Consider the following 24275-nt stretch of genomic DNA (forward strand, 5'->3'; position numbering starts at 1 on the left):
GCGAGCGGGAGGAGGCGCGCCGGCGGCGGCGGCGCATGCGGATCTGGCCGAGCGGCGGGGCCGGTGAGGCCGAACAGACCCGGCCGCACCGGGCCGGGCCGCGGACGCCGACAGGGAAGGCGGTCGGGCACGGCGAGCAGCGGGGACAGCGGCGCCGGCAGCCGCGGGTCAGGTGAGCGGCGTGGGGGCGGATAGCCCCTCCCTCCAGCATCTCCCCACCTGCCCGAGCATCCCTCCCCCGCGCGCCGTGGGCATGGCCTGAGCCCCGAGGGTCTCCCCGACTTGGGGAGGCGTAGGGTCGAGGGCAGAATGAGCCCCCATCCCTCAACCCAGTCCAGCCTCCGCGCCATGCGTGGGTCTTCCACCCAAGCCTTGTCCTTCCCAGGCCCCCTCCTTGGGAACGGTGACTAGACTGCAGGGAGAGAGAGGCGCGGCCTTGGAAGGGTTAAAGCATCGGCTCTCAGATCCCATCCCCAGCCTCACCCGGCCAACCTTTCCTGGGGCCCGCTGCCAGACACCCCTTCCCACCTCCCCCACCGCCTTCTCCCTTCCTTCTCCATTGAATCACGTAATGGCCAGGGCTGTTCCATCGCCAGCCTGACTGAGAGCTCACGAAGTGCTAAGTGCCTCTCCATCTCCAAGTATCCTCCATTGAGGAAACAGTTGTGCTTACCCTTTAACAGGGGGAAACTGAGGCACAGAGAAGCCAAGTTAAAGGTAATCGGGTTTAAAGATACAGCAAGGATAAAGCAGGACTTGAACTCATTTCTGTCTGACTTCAGCACAGGCACTTTGATTTCCTAAGATATGTGACTGGAAGATGAATAATAATAGCAAGGCCCATGTATTGAGGGCTTGCTGTGTACTAGGTACCATGTTCCCTGCAGAATTAATCCTCCCATCTTCAAACACCCCTAGGAAATGGGGACTATTATTGTCATTTTAGAGATGAACAAACTGAGCCCCAGAGAGGGTAAGTGACTTGGCCAAGGTCACACAGGTGCCCACTTACAGCTTTCCATGGAAGAAGGGAAAAACAATAATGGATTTTTGAGTGTCTGTTGAAAGGGACAGTCTCCACTACACTGACCAAGACCTAGACCCTGCCTTACTAAAATATGGCGGGTTGGCAACTGCCTGAATATTTTGAGAATGCGGACATTGACCTCCTCCCAGCTCCTTCCTTTCTTAGTCTTAGAATCAGGCCTGGGGTTCCAGAGGGTGGAGGAGATGTATCTAATATCTCCCACAACCTTAAATTTCATATTTACAATCTGGCAGTGTTCTAGAACATAGCTCTGGAGTCAGACAATATGTCAGTTAGCTATTGCTACAATAATGCTGCATAAGAAACCACCCCCAAACTCAGTGTCTGAAAACACTCAGCATTTATTTAGCCATGAGTGAATCTGAGGTCATCTGAGCTTATTCACCAGCTGGGATGGGTAGGGGGATGTTGACTGTTGGTTGCTCTAGCTGGCCTTGGCTGTAATAAGGGCCTTGGACCTGGACTAGCCTAGCAGTGTTTTTCTCATGGCCACAGTCAAACACAAGCAAAAACATGCAATGTATCCCGAGTTCTGGACTCAGAACTCACCAGCACTTCTACCTAAAACTATTGGTCAAAGCAAGTCATGTGACCAAACCCAGAGTCAAGGGGTAGGGCACGTCTCCCCACCCCACTCTTCCATTCCTCCCATCCCCAGAGTGGGAGAACACCGAAAGTTACATAGCAAAGGGTTTGGCCATAAGGGTGAAAAATTGAGACCATGAATGCAGTTATTCGTTCACAGTGACTATATTTGAATCCTAGTTACTCACTAGCTGTGTGACCTTGGGCAAGTGAACTAACGCCTCTGTGCTTCACCTTCCTCCTCTGTAAAATAGGCTTAATGATACCTTTCTTTAGGTAATTAAAATAAGGTAATGCATATAAAGTACTGAGCACAGTGCAAGTGCTCAATAAATGTTAATTACTGTTATTACTGCCGTATAGAGTTCTATTGATAACAATGATATCGTTCTAACAATAATAACAGTGACTTTTCTTTGGTGGGGGCCACATGGCATGCAGGATCTATGTGTCACGTGGGATCTTAGTTCCCCAACTAGGGATCGAACCTGTGACCCCTGCAGTGGAAGCGCTGAGTCTTAACCACTGGACCGCCAGGGAAGTCCCAACAGTGACAATTTGCTGAGCCCCTACCCTGTGCTAGGCGCTGCACTGGTGCTTGACCACAGCCCTATGATGTGGTCAGAGTGAACACTGCTGTCATTATCATCATGTCCCTTCTAAAAACAGAGAAATTGAAGGTGAGAGAGGCGACAGGACTCACAGCCAGTCGCTGTTAGAAGTGGGACCTCTGAACTCAGTCCCTGTTTCTAGCCTTGACCTGCCTCTCCTCATCCCCAGACCTCACCTTCCCCGATGGCGCAGGTACCAGGGGAAGTGGACAACATGGAGGGGCCACCAGCCCCTAACAATAACAATCCTGCAGCCCGCTGGGAGAGTCCGGATCGCGGCTGGGAGCGGGAGCAACAAGCCGTCTCCACCGCGGCCGCCTCCCTCTTTGAGTGCTCCCGGATCAAGGCCTTGGCAGGTACCTGGAGGAGGGTTGGGGTGCGAGGGTGGGAGGGAAGGAAGGGAGGAAGCTGCTGGGGTGGTGCCTGTGTATCTTGATGGCCTGGAGGATGGGAGGGAAGTTATAGACATTTAGAACTTGAATCTTTAGACCAGCATTGTTCAATAGAACTTTCCATGGTGATGGAAAAATGTTCTGTAACTGTGATGTCCAGTATACTAATACTTGTGGCTGGGAGCACTTGAAATGTGGCCAGTGCTACTTGAGGGACTGAATTTTTAATTTGATTTAGTTTAGTTAATTTGAATTTCAATAGCCACATGTGGCTTCTGGCTGCTGTATGCAGCAGCGCAGCCGCAGACCTTAGAAGTGTATCAATACAACCCCAGAAACGTGGGACCTTCTAAGCGTACTTCCTTAGAATTCTGAAATGCTGAAACCACGAATCTTAGGACCTTGGAATGTCATACTCAGAGATTCTTTGAACCCAAGGCCTTTAGAAGTGGAGACTCTTGTAAACAGAACATTATAATCACAGATCTTGGAAATTTTGATCATTGGCCCTTAGGATCTTAGAACATCAGAAACCTAAACTTTAACGCACATAGATCCTTAGGGCTTTATAATCCTAAAGCTTTAGGATTTCAGATTAGAAACATGGATCCTGAGCACTTTAAGAAAGAATGACCACACATTCATCTTTTTGCAGTGAAACCCTCAGCCTTGGGACAGCTGGAATGGCTGGTCAGTCACCATACTTTGGTGTTTTATGACAATATAAGCAAAGACCAGAGAACTGTATGGTTACAGAATCTTAGGACCTTAGACCTTTGGAATTGTAGGCCCTTGAACCTTAGGACTTTGTATTCATGGGGCTTTAGAACCTCAGAAGTGTTTAATCATCAATATTATATTAAAGTTTTATGAAAAAAAAAGTTTTATGAGCAAAGACCCTTGAGAGACATGTAACTCCATAATCATAAACCTTTAAAACATTAGACCCTTAGCACGTTGACCTTTGGAATGTTATTATCTCAGAAACATGGAGTGTTACACACATAAAACATATATTGTCAGAGTCATGAAATCTTAAAATTCAAAAGTGAGAATCGGTTCCCTCAGAGTCTCAGAATTTTAGTAACTCAGCATTTGACAATTATGGGATCTTCAATACTAAGATTCTTTATAAGATGTCAAGCAGGTTGTTAAACTCAAGGGCCTCTGGGAAAGCAGGTGCCATACACAGGTGAGTGGCCTGGGGGCTGTGGTTGCCGTGATCACCAGCTCTAACCACAGGGAAATGCAGGCCCAGAGCTGCTAGTTCTGATGTTTATCTGCAATTTCCCAAATAAAAAACAAAACAAAACTGTAAGTGCCAGACTTCCTAGGTGGCGCAGTGGTAAAGAATCTGCCTGCCAATGCAGGGAACACGGGTTTGAGCCCTGCCCTGGGAAGATTCCACATGCCACGGAGCAACTAAGCCCGTGCGCCACAACTACGGAGCCCATGTGCCGCAACTATTGAAGCCCATGCACCTAGGGCCCATGCTCCACAACAAGAGAAGCCACTACAATGAGGAGCCTGTGCACCACAATGAAGAGTAGCCCCTGCTCTCAGCAACTGGAGAAAGCCCATGTGCAGCAACTAAGACCCAGCACAGCCAATAAATTAAAAAAAAAAAACAAAAAAAACTGTAAGTGCCCAAAGTCTGAAGCAGATTCAACCCATAGATTGCTACCTTCCTCTGGTTGAGACACCTAGAACGATATAAACATATACTTGTGGAAACTTAAAATTGCATTTTTAGACTCTTAGATTTAAAAACGTGGGAACAAGGGGGCTTCTTCGGTGGCACAGTGGTTAAGAATCTGCCTGCCAATGCAGGGGACATGGGTTCGATCCCTGGTCCAGGAAGATTCCACATGCTGCAGAGCAACTAAGCCCATGCGCCACAACTACTGAAGCCCATGAGCCCAGAGCCCGTGCTCCGCAATAAGAGAAGCCAAAACAATGAGGAGCCCGCGCACTGCACCACAACAAAGAGTAGCCCTGGCTCTCAGCAGCTAGAGAAAGCCTGTGTGCAGCAACGAAGACCCAACACAGCTAATAAATAAATAAATAAATTTATTAAAAAAAAACAACAACAACTTGGGAACAGGGACTTCCCTGGTGGCACAGTGCTTAAGAATCCACCTGCCAGTGCAGGGGACACAGGTTCGATCCCTGTCTGGGAAGATCCCACATGTCTCGCAGCAACTAAGCCCGTGTGCCGCAACTACTGAGCCTGTGTTCTAGAGCCCCTGAGCCACAACTACTGAAGCCCACATGCCTCGAGCCCGTGCTCCACAACAAGAGAAGCCACTGCGCTGAGAAGCCTGCACACCCCAATGAAAAGTAGCCCCCACTCGCCACAACTAGAGAAAGCCTGCATGCAGCAACAAAGACCCAACACAGCCAAAAATAAAAATAAATTAATTAAATTAAATTAAATTAAAAAAAAAACTTGGGAACATATCAACTTAGAATTTTATAATTCATTTTTTCATCCACAAAATATTTAGTCCGTATCTGCTCGTGCTTGGCCTGTCCTGGACAATATGAGGGACATAGCCCTGCTCCTCCAGGGCACCCAGTCCAATGGGAAAGTTAGATCCAGCCCCAAAATGATGACCCACAGGGATCGGGGCTGAGATGGGGGAGGCACAGGCAGAGGACAGATGTGGAAGCTCAGGGCTGTAGGAGCCCAGATAAGGTGCCTGAACCAGTCTGTAGAATCAGAGTGCTTCTTGGAGGAAGAGATGGCTAAGTTGAGCCCTATAGGATGAACAGGAACGAACCCTGGGAAGAGAGTGGAAAGCTATTCCAGAGAGAGGAAATAGCATAGACAAAACCTCCAGAAGTTGAGAGCGGCTGGAGTGAGGTGGTGGGTAAATGATGACAGGAGAGGAGCCAGTGGCAGCCAGATCTTAGGGGCCTTGTAGGCCATTCCAAAGAGTGTGAGGGCACCTGGAGCAATGGTGAGATTTTAAGCAGAGATGGGATGTGGTAACGTGCGGATCAAGGACTCCTCAACTCTTAGAACCACTGATTCAGAGAATACTAACTCTGGACACCTCAGGCAGCCCAGAGAAATGCAGGGACTCCTTTAAAAAAAAAATTTCTCATACACTCCCTGTGTCTACTTAAATTATTAGAATATGGTTTTCTGTTTTCTGTTTTCTTTTCCATTATGATTTGTTACAGGATATTGAATATACTGTAGTTCCCTGTGCTGTGCAGTAGGACCTTGTTATTTATCCATTCTACATACAATAGTTTGCATCTGCTAATCCCCAACTCCTAATCCATCCCTCCCCCACCCCCCTCCCCCTTGGCAACCACAGGTCTGTTCCCTATGTCTGTGAGTCTGCTTCTCTTTCATAGATAAGTTCATGTGTGTCATATTTTAGATTCCACATTTAAGTGTTGTCATTGAACTATGGTTTTCTTCAATGCACCGAAACACACAACTCTGTTTATATCTTGTGTCTATGGTTCTCTACAATGAAAACAATTATAATGGATTACAGACTCAAACCACAAAACCAGTAACTTCAGCTTAACAGTGACTTTGAGATGCTGCTCAAGATGTTAACATGACGTAGACAGCTAGGGTGCATTTTCTTTTGCATCCCTTTGCCCAGTTCTCTCATGGTTTCTCTATCCACACTAAGGCCAAACCTTTGAGCAGAGTCCTCTGTAATATGCTTTTGCATGAAGATACTTAAAAAAATTGTCTGGGTCCCATGCTCAGAAAGTTCCCGTAATCACACTCCAGAGTTTGTGTCTCGCTGGTATCATGCGTCTGTGTGAGGCCCCTTTCCTCTTGATCTACTCCCATTATTATCTTTTTATTCCCATATCTTGCTCCGATGCCTTCTCTCCTATAGGCAATGTTTTAATGCAAATCTTTTTCTTCGCATGTGGATAACTTTGCAACATGTGCATTGCTAATTAGTGTGCACGTATCCATATTTTTTAACTCTTCATTAAAGTATTACATGCACACAGAAAGACAGATACATTGTGTGGCCAGCATTTCCACAATGAGCATCTCCTTGTAACCAGATCAGGAAACAGAATCTGACAGCCTCAGAGAAGCCCCTCTTGGGGTTGCCTCTGTATCATCCCAAAAGTAAACACTGTCCTAGCTTCTAATGGTGTATATACATTTTGCTAGCATTTGAACTTTATATAAATGGAATCATGCAGTGATACCCTTCTGTGTTTGGCTTCATTCACTCAACACTCTGCTCATGGGATTCATCCATGTCTACCCGTACTTGTAGGTTGTTCCTTTTCATTGCTGTATAGTATTCCACAGTACAAATGTGGCATGGCTTATCCATTCACCTGTTGATGAGCATTTAGGTTGCTTCTAATTTGGGGATATCACAAACTAGACTATTACAAACTAGTAATTTGTAGTATCACAAACTATTACAGATTATTGCTGCTCTAAATGTGCATGTTTTGAGAGGCATGAGCACTTTTTTTTTTCTTTTTGGCTGTGTTGGGTCTTCGTTGCTGTGCGTGGGCTTTCTCTAGTTGTGGTGAGCGGGATTCTCTTTGCTGTGGTATACCGGCTTCTCAGAGCGGTGACTTCTCTTGTTGTAGAGCACCGGCTATAGGCATACGGGCTTCAGTAGTTGTGAAGTGTGTGCACATCATTAGTTGTGGCTCACGGGCTCTAGAGTGCAGGCTCAGGAGTTGTGGCATAAAGGCTTAGTTGCTCTGCGGCATGTGGGATCTCCCTGGACCAGGGATCGAACCTGTGTCCCCTACATTGGCAGGCGGATTCTTAACCGCTGTGCTACCAGGGAAGCCCCATAAGCACTCATTTTTGATGGCTTATACCCACCCAGGAGTGAAATTGTTGGGTCATAGGGTATGTATATATCTAACTTTATTAGAAACTTCCAGTTTGTATCATTTTACATTCCCACCAGCACTGGATGAATGATTCAGTTGCTGTACATCTGGCCCTTGGTGTGGTCACTCTTTGTAATTTTAACCATTCTGATGAGTGTGCATTCCATGGTGGTTTCAATTTGCATTTTCCTGATGACTAACAACAACTAATGAGGTGGAGCTCTTCTTCATATAGATCCTATTTGGATAGCCTCCTGGGAAGTGCCTATTCAATTCTTTTGCCCATTTTCCTATTAATTTTCCTGCCTTTTTCTGATTGTTTTGTGGGTGTTCCTATATATTCTGGGTGTCTTTTGTCTGATATATGTGTTGTGAATATTTTCTCCCACTGTGTGGCTTGCCTTTTCATTCTCTTAATGTTGCCTTTTGATGAACAGTATTTCTTAATTTAAGGGTAGCCTTATTTGATCGTTATTTAATCCTTATTTCCTATATGGCTGACATTCTGTGTCTTGTGTAAGAAATCTTTGCCACCTCCAAAGTCATGGAGATATTCTTTGATGTTTTCTTCTAAAAGCCTTACTGTATTCCTTTCACATTTACATTTATAAGCCATATAAATATATAAATATATTTATTATTGTGTACCGTGTGGGTCAAGGTTCTTTTTTCCCCCAACATGGATGTCCAGTTGACTCAGCTCCATTTATTGAAAACCCTTTCCTTTCCCTACGGAAGTGTAATTTCACTTTGTCGTAAATCTGGGAGCCCTGTATGTGTGGGTTTGTACATGCAGGTATTGCTACTTGATGCATGTTTCATCATAGTCTTGATTGCATCTTTTGCTTTATGGTCTCACTCAGTGCTATGCCTTGTAGCCTCAAGACTCATCCATGTGGCTCTGTGTGCCTCTACTCTGGCTTTTAACTGCTGCATGGAGTCGATGGTGTGCCCTCGTCATATTCCACTTTGCCAGTGATGGACAGCCAGGCCCTCTCGAGCCCCCAACCTGTCCCTGCCCCCTCCCCCCCAATAGCAGTGCACTGAGCATCGTCATACATGTTCCTTATCAGCCGATGTGGAAAAGTTTACAGGACATATATCCAGGGGAAGAATTGCCGGCTCGTGGCGGGTGTGCACTAATTTAATTGGACTCAGATTGCCTCCCGAATGGCTGCCCCACCAGCGGGCATGAGGGTTACGATGTCCTCACACTTCCACCAGTACTTGCTATCTCCGGCGTCCTAACTTTTCCCAGAATAATAGCCAGTGTGTCATTTACATGTTGTCTCTCTCTATCCTTCCTGTGTATCTAGTAGTAGATAAGGGAGTAGTAGTTGGTCCCTGCTCTATGAAAATCTCAATGTATTAAACATATGAAAAAATTAAAGTCTTATTCTAAGGAAATGCATTCCACTTGTGATTGGTGACTATCACCGTGGAGAAGAATATATCAATGGCAAAATGCTATGAGCGCAGCGGCAGAGGTAGGGCAGTTGTCATTTGACTTGGAATCTTGACAACCCAAAGATATGTGTGCCAGCTAGAGGGCCAGGAGGAAGCAGATGGCTGCCTCAAAGGGGTAAAATTGAGGAGAGTTTAATGAAGGGACTATTTACAGAGGTGTGGAGACCCCCTTCCCCCTCCCTGGCCAAGCACTGGGGCAGGGCAGGGAGTGGTGAGAGGGGAGAGAGGCGTCCCCAGCAGGAGTGGAGGATGTAAGGAGAGGCACCAGGTCCTGGCAGAAGCTGGTCAGGCAGGGAAGGAATAAATCCCTCAGCCCTTTCTCTCTCCTCTCATCTCCTGCCAGCCAAACCCAACCGAAAGTCTGAGGCCTTTAAGGGCCAGGGAGCCCACTCCTATAGTTCACGCCGGCCAGCCTCCCTGGGCTCAGAGCACGAGCAGAAGAGGGGAGGTGGCACCGGAGGGGCAGACGGAAGACACCCAGCGAGGGAGCCACACACACTCACCAGCACAGTAAACATTCAATGTCGACTTAGGTCAGAAGTGGCACGCTGGGACATATTTGGTTTCAGCCCCACTGTGTTTTATAAAAACGTAAATCAGTTGCCAACATTTAAAAATAGGGAGATTTTTGTCTCCAGACTTTTGGCACCATATGGGCTATTACGTGATATGGCAACATTAGGCCTTCATTCCTGTGAGGCTCTAGTTGCCGGGGCCACGTGGCCACTGCCCCCTTTTAGGAGGCCCTCGTTCTCTCACGCGGAGCCTGCCTGGCCCCGGTGGGCATTTCAGTTCTGGACCCCAGCTCCATGCTAACGAGATTGTAATCACAAACCCCCAAATCTCACAGCACAGTCCTCTATGAAGTCACCATCTAGATGGGTCCAGGATGTGTTTCTATTAATTTTTCTTTGGGTATCATTGAAATGAAGTTACAAAATGAAAGATATTCTCCTGGTCCTTGTCTGCCAAGCATGAGTTCCCAAACATCCAGGGGCCCCCAGAACCCGCTGAAGAAATCCTGATCTAGTCCAAAACACTCATTTTGAAAATGGGAAACAGAGATCCAAAGAGGGGGGATGGGCTTTCAAAGTCACACAGCCAGTCATCAGTAAAGGCAGGACTGAATGCAATTGCTCTCATTCTGCATCACGCTAAGGATGCACTAGGTTCCATGAGGCCTCAGCATGGACCACAATCTCCTCTGGGCATCGGCCGTCAGAAGGCAGGATAACCAAATACTCAATTTAGCATGTTTTTTGTCATCAATTCCTTGTGTGGGATTGATGATCATGTGTTCACACAGTTCCCCCATCCTATCCAAACAGCACAAAACCCACACTTAGACAAACAAGATGTGCCATTTGGATTTACTATTAGTTTCTGCATATTCACTTTCAAATTAGAGGCAAACATTCAAGATCCAACTTGAAGCGCAAAAAGATACAGGCCAGTCAGTGTGTGTTTTCCAACAATGAGTATTTTCTACTGCCAGAGTCAAATGCAATAGTTGATAATGTTACAAATGGTTAATTCTTGGAAAAATGTTATAGGAAGATTTCAAATGGTTAAAAGTGGAAATAAACTGGCAGTATAAATCATGATTTCTGCACTCATGGGAAACAAAAGTGTGATTGCTAAATTATTTAGTGATGAAATGTGGACAGTATCTTACAGGCTAAGCTGCTGTAAAAAAAGAGACCCATCAATACAGTGGCTGAAAGGAGATAGATGCTTATTTCTTCCCCTGGATAGTCCCTACATAAGCAGCCTCTTTGGCAAGGAGGCTGTGCTCCAAGCAGTCAGTGTGGATTCCAAGTTCCTTCTTCCATCCTGTGCTCTGTGGACCTTGGTGTTTAAGCTGTGGGAGTCAGGGAAAGAGTGAGGAAGACCAGGCAGCAGCTTCCTTCTTTGGTAATAGCTTATTTATGTATGTATGTATGTATGTATGTATGTATGTATGTATGTATGTTTTAGGTAAGTTACTGCTACTTTTTAAATAATTAATTAATTTCAAAGCTGCATTGGGTCTTCGTTGCTGCACGGGGGCTTTCTCTAGTTGTAGTGAGCGGGGGCTACTCTTTGTTGAGGTACATGGGCCTCTCACTGCGGTGGCTTCTCTTGTTGCAGGGCGCAGGTTCTAGGCTCTCGGGCTTCAGTAGTTGGGGCACATGGGCTCAGTATTTGTGGCGCATGGGCTTAGTTGCTGCGTGGCATGTGGGATCTTCCCGGACCAGGGCCATGCATTGGCAGGCGGGTTCCCAACCACTGCACCACCAGGGAAGTCCCACTTTGGTAATACTTTAAATTATGAAATAATTTTAGATTCATAGAAAGTTACAAAGATAGTACAGAGGATTTAAAAGTGGGCAAATGATTCGCATAGATAATTTCACCAAAGAAGCAATACAAATGGCCAATAAACATGTAAAAGATGCTCAAAATCATTCATCATTAGGGAAGTGCAAATCAAAACCACATTGAGACAGGCTGCAGGGTTTGTGCCTTTTAGAAAGTTGAAATCATGGCAGGTCCAGAAACTGACACCCAATTCCATTTCACTGGTATCAAAAAATATTTCAACTTTTATACTCTCACAGTGCACTGGCTACATATGGAGGCATTGCTTTGATAGTCTTATATTTCAAGTTAAGGTCCAAAAAAAACTCCAGCTGTGAAAGCAACGTGAATGGATTCTAAACTGTACCTCATCTGTTAAGTTCCCATGCCTAGAGAAACTAATGTCAACTCATCATGTGATACTCAATTTGTACAATAAATTATGAATCTGGAAAAAAGAAATCATACTGAGAAACTACTTCACACCCACTAGGTTGACCATAATTAAAAAAAAAAAAAAAGAAAAATAACAAGTGGTGGTGAGGATGTGGGGAAATTGGAACCCATTCATCGCTAGTAAGAATGTAAAATGGCTCAGCCGCTTTGGAAAACAGTCTGTCAGTTCTTCAAAAGGTTAAACATAGAGTTACCAGATGACCCAGCCATTCCACTCCCAGGTTTATACTCAAGATAACTGAAAACATGTTCACACAAAAGCTTGTACCTGATTGTTTATAGCAGCATTGTTCATAAAAACCAAAAAGTGGAAACTACCCAAATGTCCATGGATAGATAAGTATATCTTATGTGGTATATCCATACACTGGAATATTACTTGGCTGTAAAAAGGAATAAAGTACTAATATATGCCACACATGGATGAACCTTGGAAACATTATCCTGAGTAAAAGAAGCCAGACACAAAAGGCCACATACTGCATGACTCTATTTATGTGACGTATCCAAAGTAGATACAGACAGAAAATAGATGAATGGTTGCCTAGAGTTAGGAGAAGGTGGAGTGGGAGTGACTGCTAATGGGTACAAGGTTTCTTTTTGGGGTGATAAAAATGTTCTAATGTTAGATAGAGGTGATGGTTGCACAACTCTGTGAATATACTAAAAACTACGGAATTTACACCTTAAAAAGGTGAATTTTATAATATGGGAATTATAGCTCATACTGAAACTGTGATTTAAGGGAAAAAAAAAGATGGGAAGAGAGGCCCCAAACAATTTCTTAAGTAAGCAAGGCAGAAGTTGTATATATCCTCCCCACCCCCCACCCGCCGCCGCCAAGTAATCCCGTGCCTACTCCTTGGGCCAGGGATGTGGGAAAGCTGGCAATTCAGCTACTGCAGAGGAGGGAGCTGTGGTTCCTGCCCTCAGGGAACATTCAGTCTAGTATATTCCTTCCTCTTCATTCCCCACAGCCTGTCAGTGGCCTGACTCTTACTTTTTCATCTCTCAATAACTCTCCAGTATGTCCCCTTCTCTCATCCCCTCAGCTTCTGCCCTGGTCCAGTCTCTTCCTCTCTCTCCTGGGTCCTTTCCCCTATCTTCTCCCTGGGTTGCGGGCTGCCATTCTTGTTCTCCCTGATGCACCCTCCCCACAGCAGCCAGAGATATTCCTGAGACCCAGCTCTCCTCCTCTCCTCCTCCCTCCTTAACCCTCTATGGCTCTCTGGCGTATTATCTGTGCCCTCACGAAAATGAGTTCTGCCCCAGAAGGGCTCTGACTGTATTCAGAGCCTAGAACAGTGTGGGGCACATGGTGGGCGCTCAAATATTTATTGAACAAATGAACAGAGATCACGAGGGTAAGAAACAGGGCAGCTTTCCTGTGGAAGTGATAGCTCAGATAAACTTTAAAGGAAAGTGAAGCCATCCCCAGGTGGGGGGTGAGGGGAGGGCGTCCCGGGTAGGAAGAGCCACCTGCCCAAAGACCTGATAGTTGTAGAGAGCTGGGCCTGAGCAGGATTTGGCTGGGTAGTGGAGGGCGGGGGTGAAGCTGGAAGGGGGAGTTCCTGGAGGTGACGGGGGCTCATCAGGGCCTGTCCTTCAGATGAGCGAGAGGCCGTGCAGAAGAAAACCTTCACCAAGTGGGTGAACTCGCACCTTGCGCGTGTTGGCTGCCACATCGGGGACCTCTATGCGGACCTCAGGGACGGCTTCGTGCTCACGCGGCTCTTGGAAGTGCTGTCCGGGGAGCAGCTGGTGAGGGGGCCAGAAAGGCTGGGGAAAGGGGACGGCCCTGGTGTCTCGGGCTGGGCTACTACAGGGCCTGGCTAATGGATGGATGGAAAGACCTAGAAAGGCTGGATGGGGAAAAGGCACATCATTTGGGTGGGCGGGGCTATGGCACAGGGGTGGAGCTTGGTTGTGATGTGGGGGATGTGGCTTGGCACAGAGGCGGGATTCTGTCAAAGGACAGGACTGTCCTTCGGGGCGGATCTCTACCTTTCGGCTAACTTTGGCTAACTCCATCGGTGGGGCCCCGTTGGAAGGGGTGGGGCTATTGGGAAAGGAAGGAGATTTATTACAAGGGACTGGCCTGGGTATGCGGTAGCAGGAGGCATGGCTATAAAACAGGGGTAGAATTGTGTTTCAGGGGGTCTCTGGTTGAGGGCGTGGCTGTCATCGGAAGGGTGAGGCCTAGGTCTCGGGTGTCTAGGGGACCAGAAGGAACACTTGCATGCGTGTGGCTTGTGCGGGTTGCAGTTGTATTTCTGGGCTTGGATGGGACCTCATCGCAAAGGGTGGGATTCTGATGGAGCTAGAGGTGGATTAAAGGACCAGAGCCTGAAGCTCAGGAAGTCTGTGAGGGGCATGGCTATAGAATACGCACAAACACCCTTGGAAGGAATAGAGCTATAAACAAGAGGAGGGTCCTGGGGTGGGGCGGGGCTTGATAGGAGTGGGCGTGGCTCTAGACATGGACCTGAAAAGGAGGAAGTGAGGGGTGTGGCCATGGAACTAGCGGCAAAACATTGGTGGCCTGGGGCAGAGATCCAATGGAAGGGGCGGGAGTGTCGCTACAGGCAGGGGGCGGAGCTTTATGATAAAAGGTGTGGCTATCAGTTTGGAGGTGGAGCTTGAGTTGAAGCGGCGAGGCCGGGAACTTGAATAAGCCCTGAAAGGACGTGACTTGGAAGGGTCTGGCTGTGAACAGGCAGGGCTTCTTAAGGATTGGGTCCTGGGTCTTTGATAGGACTGAAAGGGCGTGGCCTGGACTTGGACGTGGGGTTAGGGAGCGTAGTTATGGGGGTGGCCTTCTTGGGAAGGGGTGGGGTCGAGGGCATGGTGGTCTTGGCCAGCTCCTGGATTTCCTAATGCCCCTGCTGTCCTAGCCAAGGCCCACGCGTGGTCGCATGAGGATCCACTCACTGGAAAATGTGGACAAGGCACTGCAGTTCCTGAAGGAGCAGCGTGTGCACCTGGAGAACGTGGGCTCACATGACATCGTGGACGGGAACCACCGACTGACCCTGGGGCTGGTCTGGACCATCATCCTGCGTTTCCAGGTGATCTCCAAGTGACCCCAGCCCAGCCCACCCCCCCCCCGGGGTGGGGCCTTAGATGGGTGTCCCTCATCCACTAATTCATTTATTCCAAAAATATTCCTAATATGCTCCAGGAATCACCACCATCATCATAATCATCATTTATATAGTTTTTATTCTGTTCTAAGCACTTGGCATTTAATATGCACATCAATTAGGTACTATTTAGTATCCCATTTTACCAGTGAGGAAACTGAAGCCCAGAGAGGTGAAGTAATATGCTCAAGATCACACAGCTGGGTAGTGGAGCTGGAACTGGAATCCAGGCAATCTTGCTCCAGTTCAGAAACAAAATAGACAAATTTTCTGTCTTTCTGGTGCAAGACATGGGGGGGAGGGGTAGACAGCTAATAAACAAACACATCAATGTGCAAACAAGACATGTATGGGAAAAGGACCAATTTTAGGCAGAGAAGTAAAAAGAGCTATGCAGAAAAGATTATGAATGAAGTAGTAAAAGGGACATAAAATATCCAGTTGGTCATGTTGAGATTTTAGCCTTGGTGACCAGAGAAGCTGATGGCTGAATGACATACGAAGATGAAAGGAGAAAGCATTCCAGGCAGGGGGCACAGCAGATGCAAAGGCCCTGAGGTGGGAATGAGCTTGGCATGTTGCAGGTAGAGAAAGACCAGTATAGCTAGAGATGAGGAGGCAGCGGGGAGACAGGGAGGAGATGAGGTCAGAAGTGTGGGCCGGGCCCAGGCGATCTGTGATTAGCAGTTTGGATTTTATTCTGTCTGAGATGGGGAGTTTTATCAAGAGGAGGGGCATAATTAGATTTAGAAGGATCCCTCTGGACCAAAATTGGGAGCCGGAAGCCCAAAGAAGAGACTGGAGCTGGACCACAGTAGGTCCATAGGGAGGTGAAAAGGGGGCCTGGAAGGAAAGACTGGGGAGTGGGGGGAGTGGACATGCCGCAGGGGAAGGGGACGGAGAGAGAGGTGATGGCCCCACCCCCAGCCCAAAGCTGCCTCTCCCATCGCCTCTGCCACCCCCAGGGTGGGGGTGGGGTGTCTCCCAGCCTCAAAGCTCTCCAGGCCCCAGGAGCCATGCTCTGTATCCTCACAGATTCAAGTCATCAAAATTGAGACGGAGGACAACAGAGAGACTCGCTCAGCCAAGGACGCGCTGCTCTTGTGGTGTCAGATGAAGACAGCTGGGTACGCCACCCCCCTCCCGACCCCCACCCCCAGGAGGGCCAGGCCCTAACCTCTGCGCTTCCCTCTGGGACAGGAGTGCAAGGGGCAGCCCACGTCCTCGGCGTCGGAAGTTATATCTGAAGTTAGCAAACTGGTAACAAACTCTTCCGACCTTGACAAATAAACCTGTATAACAATCTGGAAGGCCAGGTTCAAATTTAGAACTCCGACTCCTCGGGAAACAATGTGGGAAGGTGGTGGGCTGTGCCCAGCCTGTTCCCTTCTCTCCTCCCATCTCGTCCTGCACCTCAGGAGGTCTCACGTGCACCTGTGTGAACCCCCGGGCCCTATTCCCGAGCTGTCCCCCACCCCCAGCACCTGAAAGCAGCCACCCTTCAGCCTAGGGGGCCACACACTAGGGCTCAGGCTGCTCAAGGTCCTGGTACCTTCAGTGGGGTTGAGAAGAGGGGCGCAAGACACCGCCAGGCACGTCCCCTGGCGCCCCTGCCAGGAGGGGCCTGGCCTAAGACCGAAGTGCCCTCCAGGGAGCAACAGCCCTGGGAGGAAGAAGGGAGGGGCAGGAATGGATGGAGACCGGGCTTTCTCTGACGCGCGTCCTCCTGGGGCTGTCTTGCAATGCTATCTGTTCTTCCCTGTGTCTGTCATTACCTCTGTGTCTGCTTTTCCTTGTTCTGATCTCTTCCTTTCTCCCTCCCTCCCTCCCTTCTCTCTCCCCTCCTATATCTCTCTCCCCCTCCTTTCTTTCCCCATCTCGGTCTGTATCTTGCTCTCTCTGTCTCTCTCTCTCTGTCCGGTCCTCGTTTCTCCTTCTTTCCTTTTCTTCCTTCTTCCTTCTGCCTCTCTCTCTCTCTCTTGCTCTTTTCCTGTCCCCCTCCCTCCCTCCCTTTCTCTCTCTCTTTCTTTCCATCTTCCTGGCTCCCCCCTCCCTCTCTCCCTCTTTCTTTCTCCCTTTCTTTCTTTCTTTCTTTCTTTCTTTCTTTCTTTCTTTCTTTCTTTCTTTCTTCCTTCCTTCCTTCCTTCCTTCCTTCCTTCCTTCCTTCCTTCCTTCCTTCCTTTCTTTCTTTCTTTCTTTCTTTCTTTCTTTCTTTCTTTCTTTCTCTCTCTTTCTTTCTTTCTCTCTCTCTCTTTCTTTCCTTTCATTCTTCCTTCCTTCTTCCTTCCTTCCTTTCTTTCTTCTTCCTCCCTTCCTTCCTTCCTTCCTTCCTTCCTTCCTTCCTTCCTTCCTTCCTTTCTTTCTTTCTTTCTTTCTTTCTTTCTTTCTTTCTTTCTTTCTTTCTCCCTTTCTTTCTCTCTTCCTTCCTTCCTTTCTTTCTTTCTTTCTTTCTTTCTTTCTTTCTTTCTTTCTTTCCTTCTTTCTTTCATCATTATCTACTTATATGTCATCTATATCTATCTACCTACCTATCATTTATCTTTTATCATCTATCCATCTATCGATTAATCAATCTATCCATCCATCCATCAATTCATCTATATCTGTCTCTCTCTCCCTTCCTCCCTCTTTCCTCCTGACCCTCTCCATCTCTGTCTCTGTCTCTCCCTTCCATGCTGCCAGTTACCCTGAGGTAAACATCCAGAATTTCACCACCAGCTGGCGAGACGGCTTGGCCTTCAATGCTCTCATTCACCGGCACAGGTACCGCCTGGCCTGGGGCAGCCCTGCCTTGCACCTTACCCTCCCATTCCTCAGGTACACACCTGTACACGGATGTATATAAACACACAGACACAGGATGCCCCCTCCTTCACCTCTCCGCACACATACACGTTTCCATTCACACACACGCTCTTACACACACTTACACACAGATGCACACACAGACCCCTGTCCAGGCCACATACTCTGTGCACACATGTACCTGTGCCTGCTGCTTGGATGCCCCCAGGGTGGGCAGCTCATTCCCCATGGAGAGTCCACTCACTTCCTCCCATCAGAAAGTTCTTCCTCACGGTGAGCCCCCAGGCCCCGCTTCTGCCTCCCCGTGCACCCACTTATCCCTGCTTCAGGGCCTGGTGCTGAGCTGGCTGAGGAAGGGTACCCAGATGAATTAGACCCACATCATGAACCATGGTGACAGATCTGTTCTTGTGACAGGTTGGGGAAACCCAGGCCTGGAGGCTGGGAGGGACTTGCTCCGGTGTGATGGAAGCCCAACCCTCATGGACTCACTCATGAATACGGGGAGACCCAGCCCCACCTACACGCTCACGAACCCACAAGCTCTCAGTGGGGTTCTGCTAAAATGGAAACATTCACTGAGCGTACTCAGCATTGTTTTAAGTGCTTTCCAATAAGTCATTTAATATTCAATGAACCTATGAGGCAGATGCTATTATTCTCCCCATTTTACAGACGAGGAAACTGAGGCACAGAGCGATGCAGTAGCTCACCCAGCCTGACAGCCAGGAAATGACTAAGCTGGGGTTTGAGTCAGGAGGGCTGACTCCAGACCTCATGCTTCCAAGCACTACATAATACTGTACAGAAACACACCCACGTAGACACTTGTGCATCATGAAGTCAGACGTACACGTGCTCTCACGCAGCGCTCACACCCGCAGCTAAATGCTGCACAGGCGCGCACCAGCACACACAGCTTTCCCTTTGGCCGGGTCGTGCTCCTCCTGCCCTCGCCCTGGGTGGGACTCAGACAAGGATGTCTTTTCACCCGTTTGCCCACTGGCTTTGGAGCCTGCCTGCTGCCTGCCTGCTCTGTGCCCCTGCCCAGGCCCGATCTCGTGGACTTCAGCAAACTCACCAAATCCAATGCCAACTACAACCTGCAGAGAGCCTTCCGCACAGCTGAGCAGCACCTGGGGCTGGCACGTCTGCTGGACCCTGAGGGTGAGCCCTGCATGGCCCCAGCCCAGGTTTCCTCTTGGGGGGCTCCCAGCCCAAGTGCCATCCCAAACTCAACCCCATCCTACTGCAACACCATCCTAAACCCCAGGTCATTTCAGAGTCCGGCATTGGTGGTATAGTGGTGCGCATAGCTGCCTTCCAAATTCCGGCTCCCTCCCAGGCCCCTCCTATTCTTCATCTCCAATCCCGTCTGCTTCCCATCCCATCTTTTACCTTCTCCATCTCCATCTCTCTTCTTTTTTTTTTGGCCATGCTGTGAGCCTTGTGGGATCTTAGTTCCCCAACGAGGGATGGAACCCTTGGCAGTGAAAATGCAGAGTCCTAATCACTGGACCACCAGGGAATTCCTGTCCATCTCTACCTCAAACCCAACCCCATCTCCATTCCTATGTTCAACATAACCTCCTTCCCCAACCCCATCCTTAATCACCTCCCCACCAAATCCAACCCCCCTCTCTCCCTAACCCCAGCCCCATCCCTAAAGCCAACACCATCCCCAACCCAATCTCCGATACTGTCCCATCCCTAACCCCAACCCCATCCTCCCCAACATTATCCACATCCCCACCCACAGCTCTGTCCTCATCCCCAGCCCCTTTCCCATTTTCAGTCTATCCCCAACCGCACCCCTGACTTCAGTCTCATTCCTAATCATGGGCACACCAATACCAACCCCCCATCTCTGGAATAATGGCCACGATCATACCCCACCAGTCCCCCATATCTGGAATAACGGTTGCTCCCGTTCTCTGAGCATCTATCAGGTGCCAAGCACATGACTGGGAATCGTATCAACACTGTTCCCTTTCCTCCTCACACTGACCTGGTTGCATAGAAATCATCAGTCTTGTTTTAAAGTGATGGAAACAAAGACTCAAGAGATGTGAAGTCACCTGCCCAGCATCACACTGAAAACCCAGTAAACAGGACTTTCTGATTCCAGAATTCATGGTCCGAATCGTTCCTCTACCCTGCCTCTTATAGTGCCTGGCACATAGTAGGTGTTTATTGGATGTCAGTTTCATCAGGTTGGGGAGATTAAGGGCCTAGTATAATGTTCTGCATTCAGTGGGTAAATTAAAATGATAATCAGGATTTATTGAGTTTCTCCTCTGTGCCAAGTTATTCTCTCTAATACTTGCAGTGTTCCTAGGTGGCTGGCATTGTGATTATCCTACCGTAACAACAGGGAAACTGAGCTCATAGAAGTTAGGTCTATTTTATAAGGACATTCAGTGAGTAGGTGGTTGAGCTGAGATTCAAGCTCAGGCAGCCTCCAATGCCCATGTCCTTGACCTCAAACTTCACACACCATTCATACACTTAGTGTATTTATTTATTGAGCTCCTACTGTGCGCTGGGTACAGTAGGAACAGTAGTAAAAGACAGGCATAGCCCTTGTCCTCATGGAGCTCAAACTCTAGATAAGAACATAATCACATAAGGGAATATTTAATTATAAATTGTGATACGTTCTAGGAGGAAATGATAAGATGCTACGAGGAAGAATAATAGGAGGAGACTATCTCTAGACAGGATGAACAGGAAGATGTATTTGAGGGAACTTAAGTTGAGCAGAGCCCTGAAGGATGAGTGGGAGTTTAGCACACAGAAAAGGGAGAGAGAACAGTGAGAAGAGCATGTGCAAAGGCCCTGAGGTGGAAGGTAGAATGGTATGCTCAAGAAATCATTATAGGGCCCAGTCCCACCTTGAAGAGCTTGACATTGTGGGAACTCCTTCCTTTCTCGCTCCACGGCCATCTTGGTGGCTGCTCTTCGTTGCGGTGGGGGGGGGGGGGGGTCCTGCACCTAAGGCAGGAAGATGGTGGCCACAAATAAGACAAAAAAGTCACTGGAGTCAATCAACGCTAGGCTCCAGCTGGTTATGAAAAGTGGAAAGTACGTGCGGGGGCACAAGTGCACTCTCAAAATGATCAGACATGGCAAAGCGAAACTGGTCATCCTCGGCAACACCTGCCCAGCCTTGAGGAAATCTGAAATAGAGTATGATGCCATGTTGGCCAAAACTGGTGTCCATCACTAAAGTGGCAATGATACTGAATTGGGCACAGCATGTGGAAAATACTACAGAGTGTGCACACTGGCTATCATTGATCCAGGTGATTCTGATATCATTAGAAGCATGCCAGAACAGACTGGTGAAAGGTAAATCATGCACAATTTTTCTTTAATAAAACTGGCCAGAGCTTGCTCTAAAAAAGAAAGAAAGAAAGAAAGAAATCGTTATAGGTAATTTCTCCATGGTGGTTTATATGTGTCGGGCACTTTTTAATCCTGTGAGGTAAATCCCCACTGGGCAGATATAAAAACTGAGGAACAGAGAGGTTAATTGTTTTGTCCAAGGTCACACAGCTAGTGAGAATGAGTTCTCCCTCCCTCCAGTCAATACCTTCAATCTCTTGGTCAGAGCACTCATCATCACTCTCCCTCACTCTCCTTTACCCCTCAGACGTGAACATGGAGGCTCCAGATGAGAAGTCCATCATCACCTATGTGGTCTCTTTCTACCACTATTTCTCCAAGATGAAGGCTCTGGCTGTGGAGGGGAAGCGGATTGGGAAGGTATGAGGAGCCAAGGAATGGGGCAGGTGGGAGCCTGGGGACCATATGGGGGCGAATCTGGGGTGAGGCTGACCCCACCTTCCTTTGCCGGCTCAGGTCCTGGACCAGGTGTTGGAGGTGGGGAAGATCATTGAGCACTACGAGGAGATGGCGGCCGAGCTGCTGGCCTGGATCCACCGCACTGTGGGCCTTATCAGCAACCAGAAGTTCGCCAACTCACTGAGTGGGGTGCAGCAGCAGCTCCAGGCGTTCACGGCCTATTGCACACTGGAGAAGCCCGTCAAGTGAGGCCCAGCTCAAGAGGGAGGGTAGCAGGTGGACGTGTGGAGGCAGGGTTCCTGAGCTCAGGCCCCTTCAGGTTTCAGGAGAAGGGGAACCTGGAGGTGCTGCTCTTCAGCATCCAGAGCAAATTGCGTGCCTGCAACCGTCGCCTCTACGTGCCCCGGGAGGGCTGTGGCATCTGGGATATTGACAAGGTGAGGCTGAGGATGTAGGGGAGAGGAAGGGTTGCTCTGTGAGGTTGTGTAGGTTGTGCACTGCTCAAGGGAGCTATTCACATTGCAGACATCATGGATTAGATATTCACTCGGATGGTTTTTCCAGCAGTAAAGGGTCATGAGAAAGCAACTTGTTTTTTCTAATTTGCACAAAAGTGCCGTAAGTGCTGAGAGTGACCTCAGACAGAGAAGCCAGGGCCATTAAACTGTGGGGAGTTGTTGAAATCTGATTGCCTCCTCCTGCCTCCCTAGGCATGGGGCCAGCTGGAGAAGGCAGAACATGAGCGGGAGGCTGCCCTACGGGCCGAGCTGATCCGACAAGAGAAGCTGGAACTACTGGCCCAGAGGTTTGACCACAAGGTGGCTATGCGGGAGAGCTGGCTGAATGAGAACCAGCGCCTGGTCTCCCAGGTACAGAGCATAGGGCTTGGCTCTGGGGGAAAGGGAGGGAGAGTGGGCCTGATGGCCCTGGGACCAGAGAGGGAGACTTGATCTCCTAAGCAACAGAGAAGTGTTGGATTAGTCTCCTAGGTGACAAGCGAAGGTGGGAAGGGAGAATTGTGATTGGTGGGGGAGGGGTGTGGGCCTGCTCTCCAGGGTAATAGGAGAGTGAGGCTGCTCTCCAGGGTAACTAGAGAGGACAGAATTAGTCTCCTCAGAAATAGGGAGCATATTTAATTATCTCTTAAGTGACAAAAGAGGTTGTTATCTGGTGGCCAGGGTAACTCAAAAGGATAGAATTGGTCTCCTAAGTGACAGGATAGGGTAGGCCTGGTCCCCAGTCTCTAAGGAAATGGAAGGATGGGGACTGTTTCCTGGTTAACAATTTTAGGGTTAGAGATGTAACAGGGAAGGGTGGAACTGATCTCCAGGTAACTGGGGATGGTGGGGCTGGTCTCCAGGGTAACTTGGGGTGGTGGGGTTGGTTTCTAGGGTAACAGAGAAAGATGTGACTGGTCTCCCAGGGTAACAGGAGCGGGTGGGGGAGTTTTCAGGGTCACGCAGGGTCAAGGTAACAGGTTGACTGCTGAGGCAACATGGATGAGTGTCTGTGGCCTGCCCTGCCCCAGGACAACTTTGGGTATGAGCTGCCAGCAGTGGAGGCAGCCATGAAGAAGCATGAAGCGATTGAGGCAGACATTGCAGCCTATGAGGAACGGGTGCAGGGCGTGGCAGAGCTGGCCCAGGCATTGGCGACTGAAGGCTACTATGATGCCCGCCGGGTGGCAGCCCAGCGTGACAGTGTCCTGCGCCAGTGGGCCCTGCTGACCGGGCTGGTAGGTGCCCGGCGGACACGACTCGAGCAGAACCTGGCCCTGCAGAAAGTCTTCCAGGAGATGGTGTACATGGTGGACTGGATGGAGGAGATGCAGGTGGGGGCCAGATCGGGGGCCAATGACTGGGGTGGCCTGCCAGGAGGGGAGGGAGGGGAATACACCGAAAGAGTTGGCAAAGATGGAGAAGGAAGGGAAGAGAGACAGAAGGAGGTAAAGAGAAAGGGATGCAAAGGGACTTCCCTGGTGGGCCAGTGGTTAAGACTCCACGGCTCCCAATGCAGGGGGCCGGGGTTCGATCCCTGGTCAGGGAACTAGATCCCATATGCTGCAACTAAGAGTTCGCATGCTGCAGTCCCGCATTCTGCAACTAAAAGATCCTGCATGTCACAGCGAAGATCCTGCATGCTGCAACTAAGACCTGGCACAGCCAAATGAATAAATTTTAAAAAAGAGAGAGAGAGTAAGGGAGACAAAAAGAAAGAGTGAAAGGTACAGAGAGAGACAGAGGCAGAAAAAGAAAGTGTGAGAAAGACAGCAAAATATCTGGAGAAATAGATAAAAAGACACAGTAATATGGAGACAGAGAGAGTCAGGGACAGACAGAGACAGAGAGATTAAGTCAGAGGAAGATCGCAACAGTTTGAGACAAAGAAAAATCAGAGAAAGAGAGAGAGAGAGAGAGCTGGAGAAGCGGACCCGAAGTTAGCAACAGAAATCTAAATGGCTACAGAGAAAGACACATAGGAAGATGGGATCCATTTGAGAAAGAGAGACCTACTGGAGATAGATAGATGAATACAGAGCGAGATGGAGATAAGAAGGATGAAGCAAAGAGAGAGAGAGATACAGACACAAAGAGAGACATGGAGCGATTTCCCTGGTAGTCCAGTGGTTAAGACTCCGTACTCCCAATGCATGTTCGATCCCTGGCCAGGGAATTAGATCCCACATGCTGCAACTAAAAGAGCCCCTGTGGCTCAGCGAAGATCCCACGTGCCACAGCTAAGACCCAATGCAGCCAAATAAGTT

At 48.6% G+C, this 24275-nt stretch overlaps 1 protein-coding gene and 2 pseudogenes across 1 annotated transcript in view; all 3 read left to right on the forward strand.

The window, feature by feature from the left end:
- The first annotated feature begins 2428 nt into the window (after positions 1-2428).
- SPTBN4 (spectrin beta, non-erythrocytic 4) overlaps positions 2429-24275 on the forward strand; it is a 70750-nt gene continuing 48903 nt past the window's right edge. Inside the window, exons 1-11 of the mRNA XM_057712957.1 lie at positions 2429-2600; positions 13366-13517; positions 14651-14824; positions 15935-16026; positions 17582-17662; positions 18756-18871; positions 21360-21472; positions 21569-21756; positions 21831-21948; positions 22222-22380; positions 23040-23342. Coding sequence (XP_057568940.1) covers positions 2429-2600; positions 13366-13517; positions 14651-14824; positions 15935-16026; positions 17582-17662; positions 18756-18871; positions 21360-21472; positions 21569-21756; positions 21831-21948; positions 22222-22380; positions 23040-23342 — 1668 coding nt within the window. The remainder of the gene's footprint in view (positions 2601-13365; positions 13518-14650; positions 14825-15934; positions 16027-17581; positions 17663-18755; positions 18872-21359; positions 21473-21568; positions 21757-21830; positions 21949-22221; positions 22381-23039; positions 23343-24275) is intronic.
- On the forward strand, positions 11485-11649 carry LOC130839101 (ATP synthase membrane subunit K, mitochondrial-like; annotated as a pseudogene).
- On the forward strand, positions 20712-21095 carry LOC130839100 (60S ribosomal protein L30-like; annotated as a pseudogene).

Source organism: Hippopotamus amphibius, chromosome 16 (genome assembly GCF_030028045.1).
Source record: "Hippopotamus amphibius kiboko isolate mHipAmp2 chromosome 16, mHipAmp2.hap2, whole genome shotgun sequence".
Lineage (NCBI taxonomy): Eukaryota > Metazoa > Chordata > Mammalia > Artiodactyla > Hippopotamidae > Hippopotamus > Hippopotamus amphibius.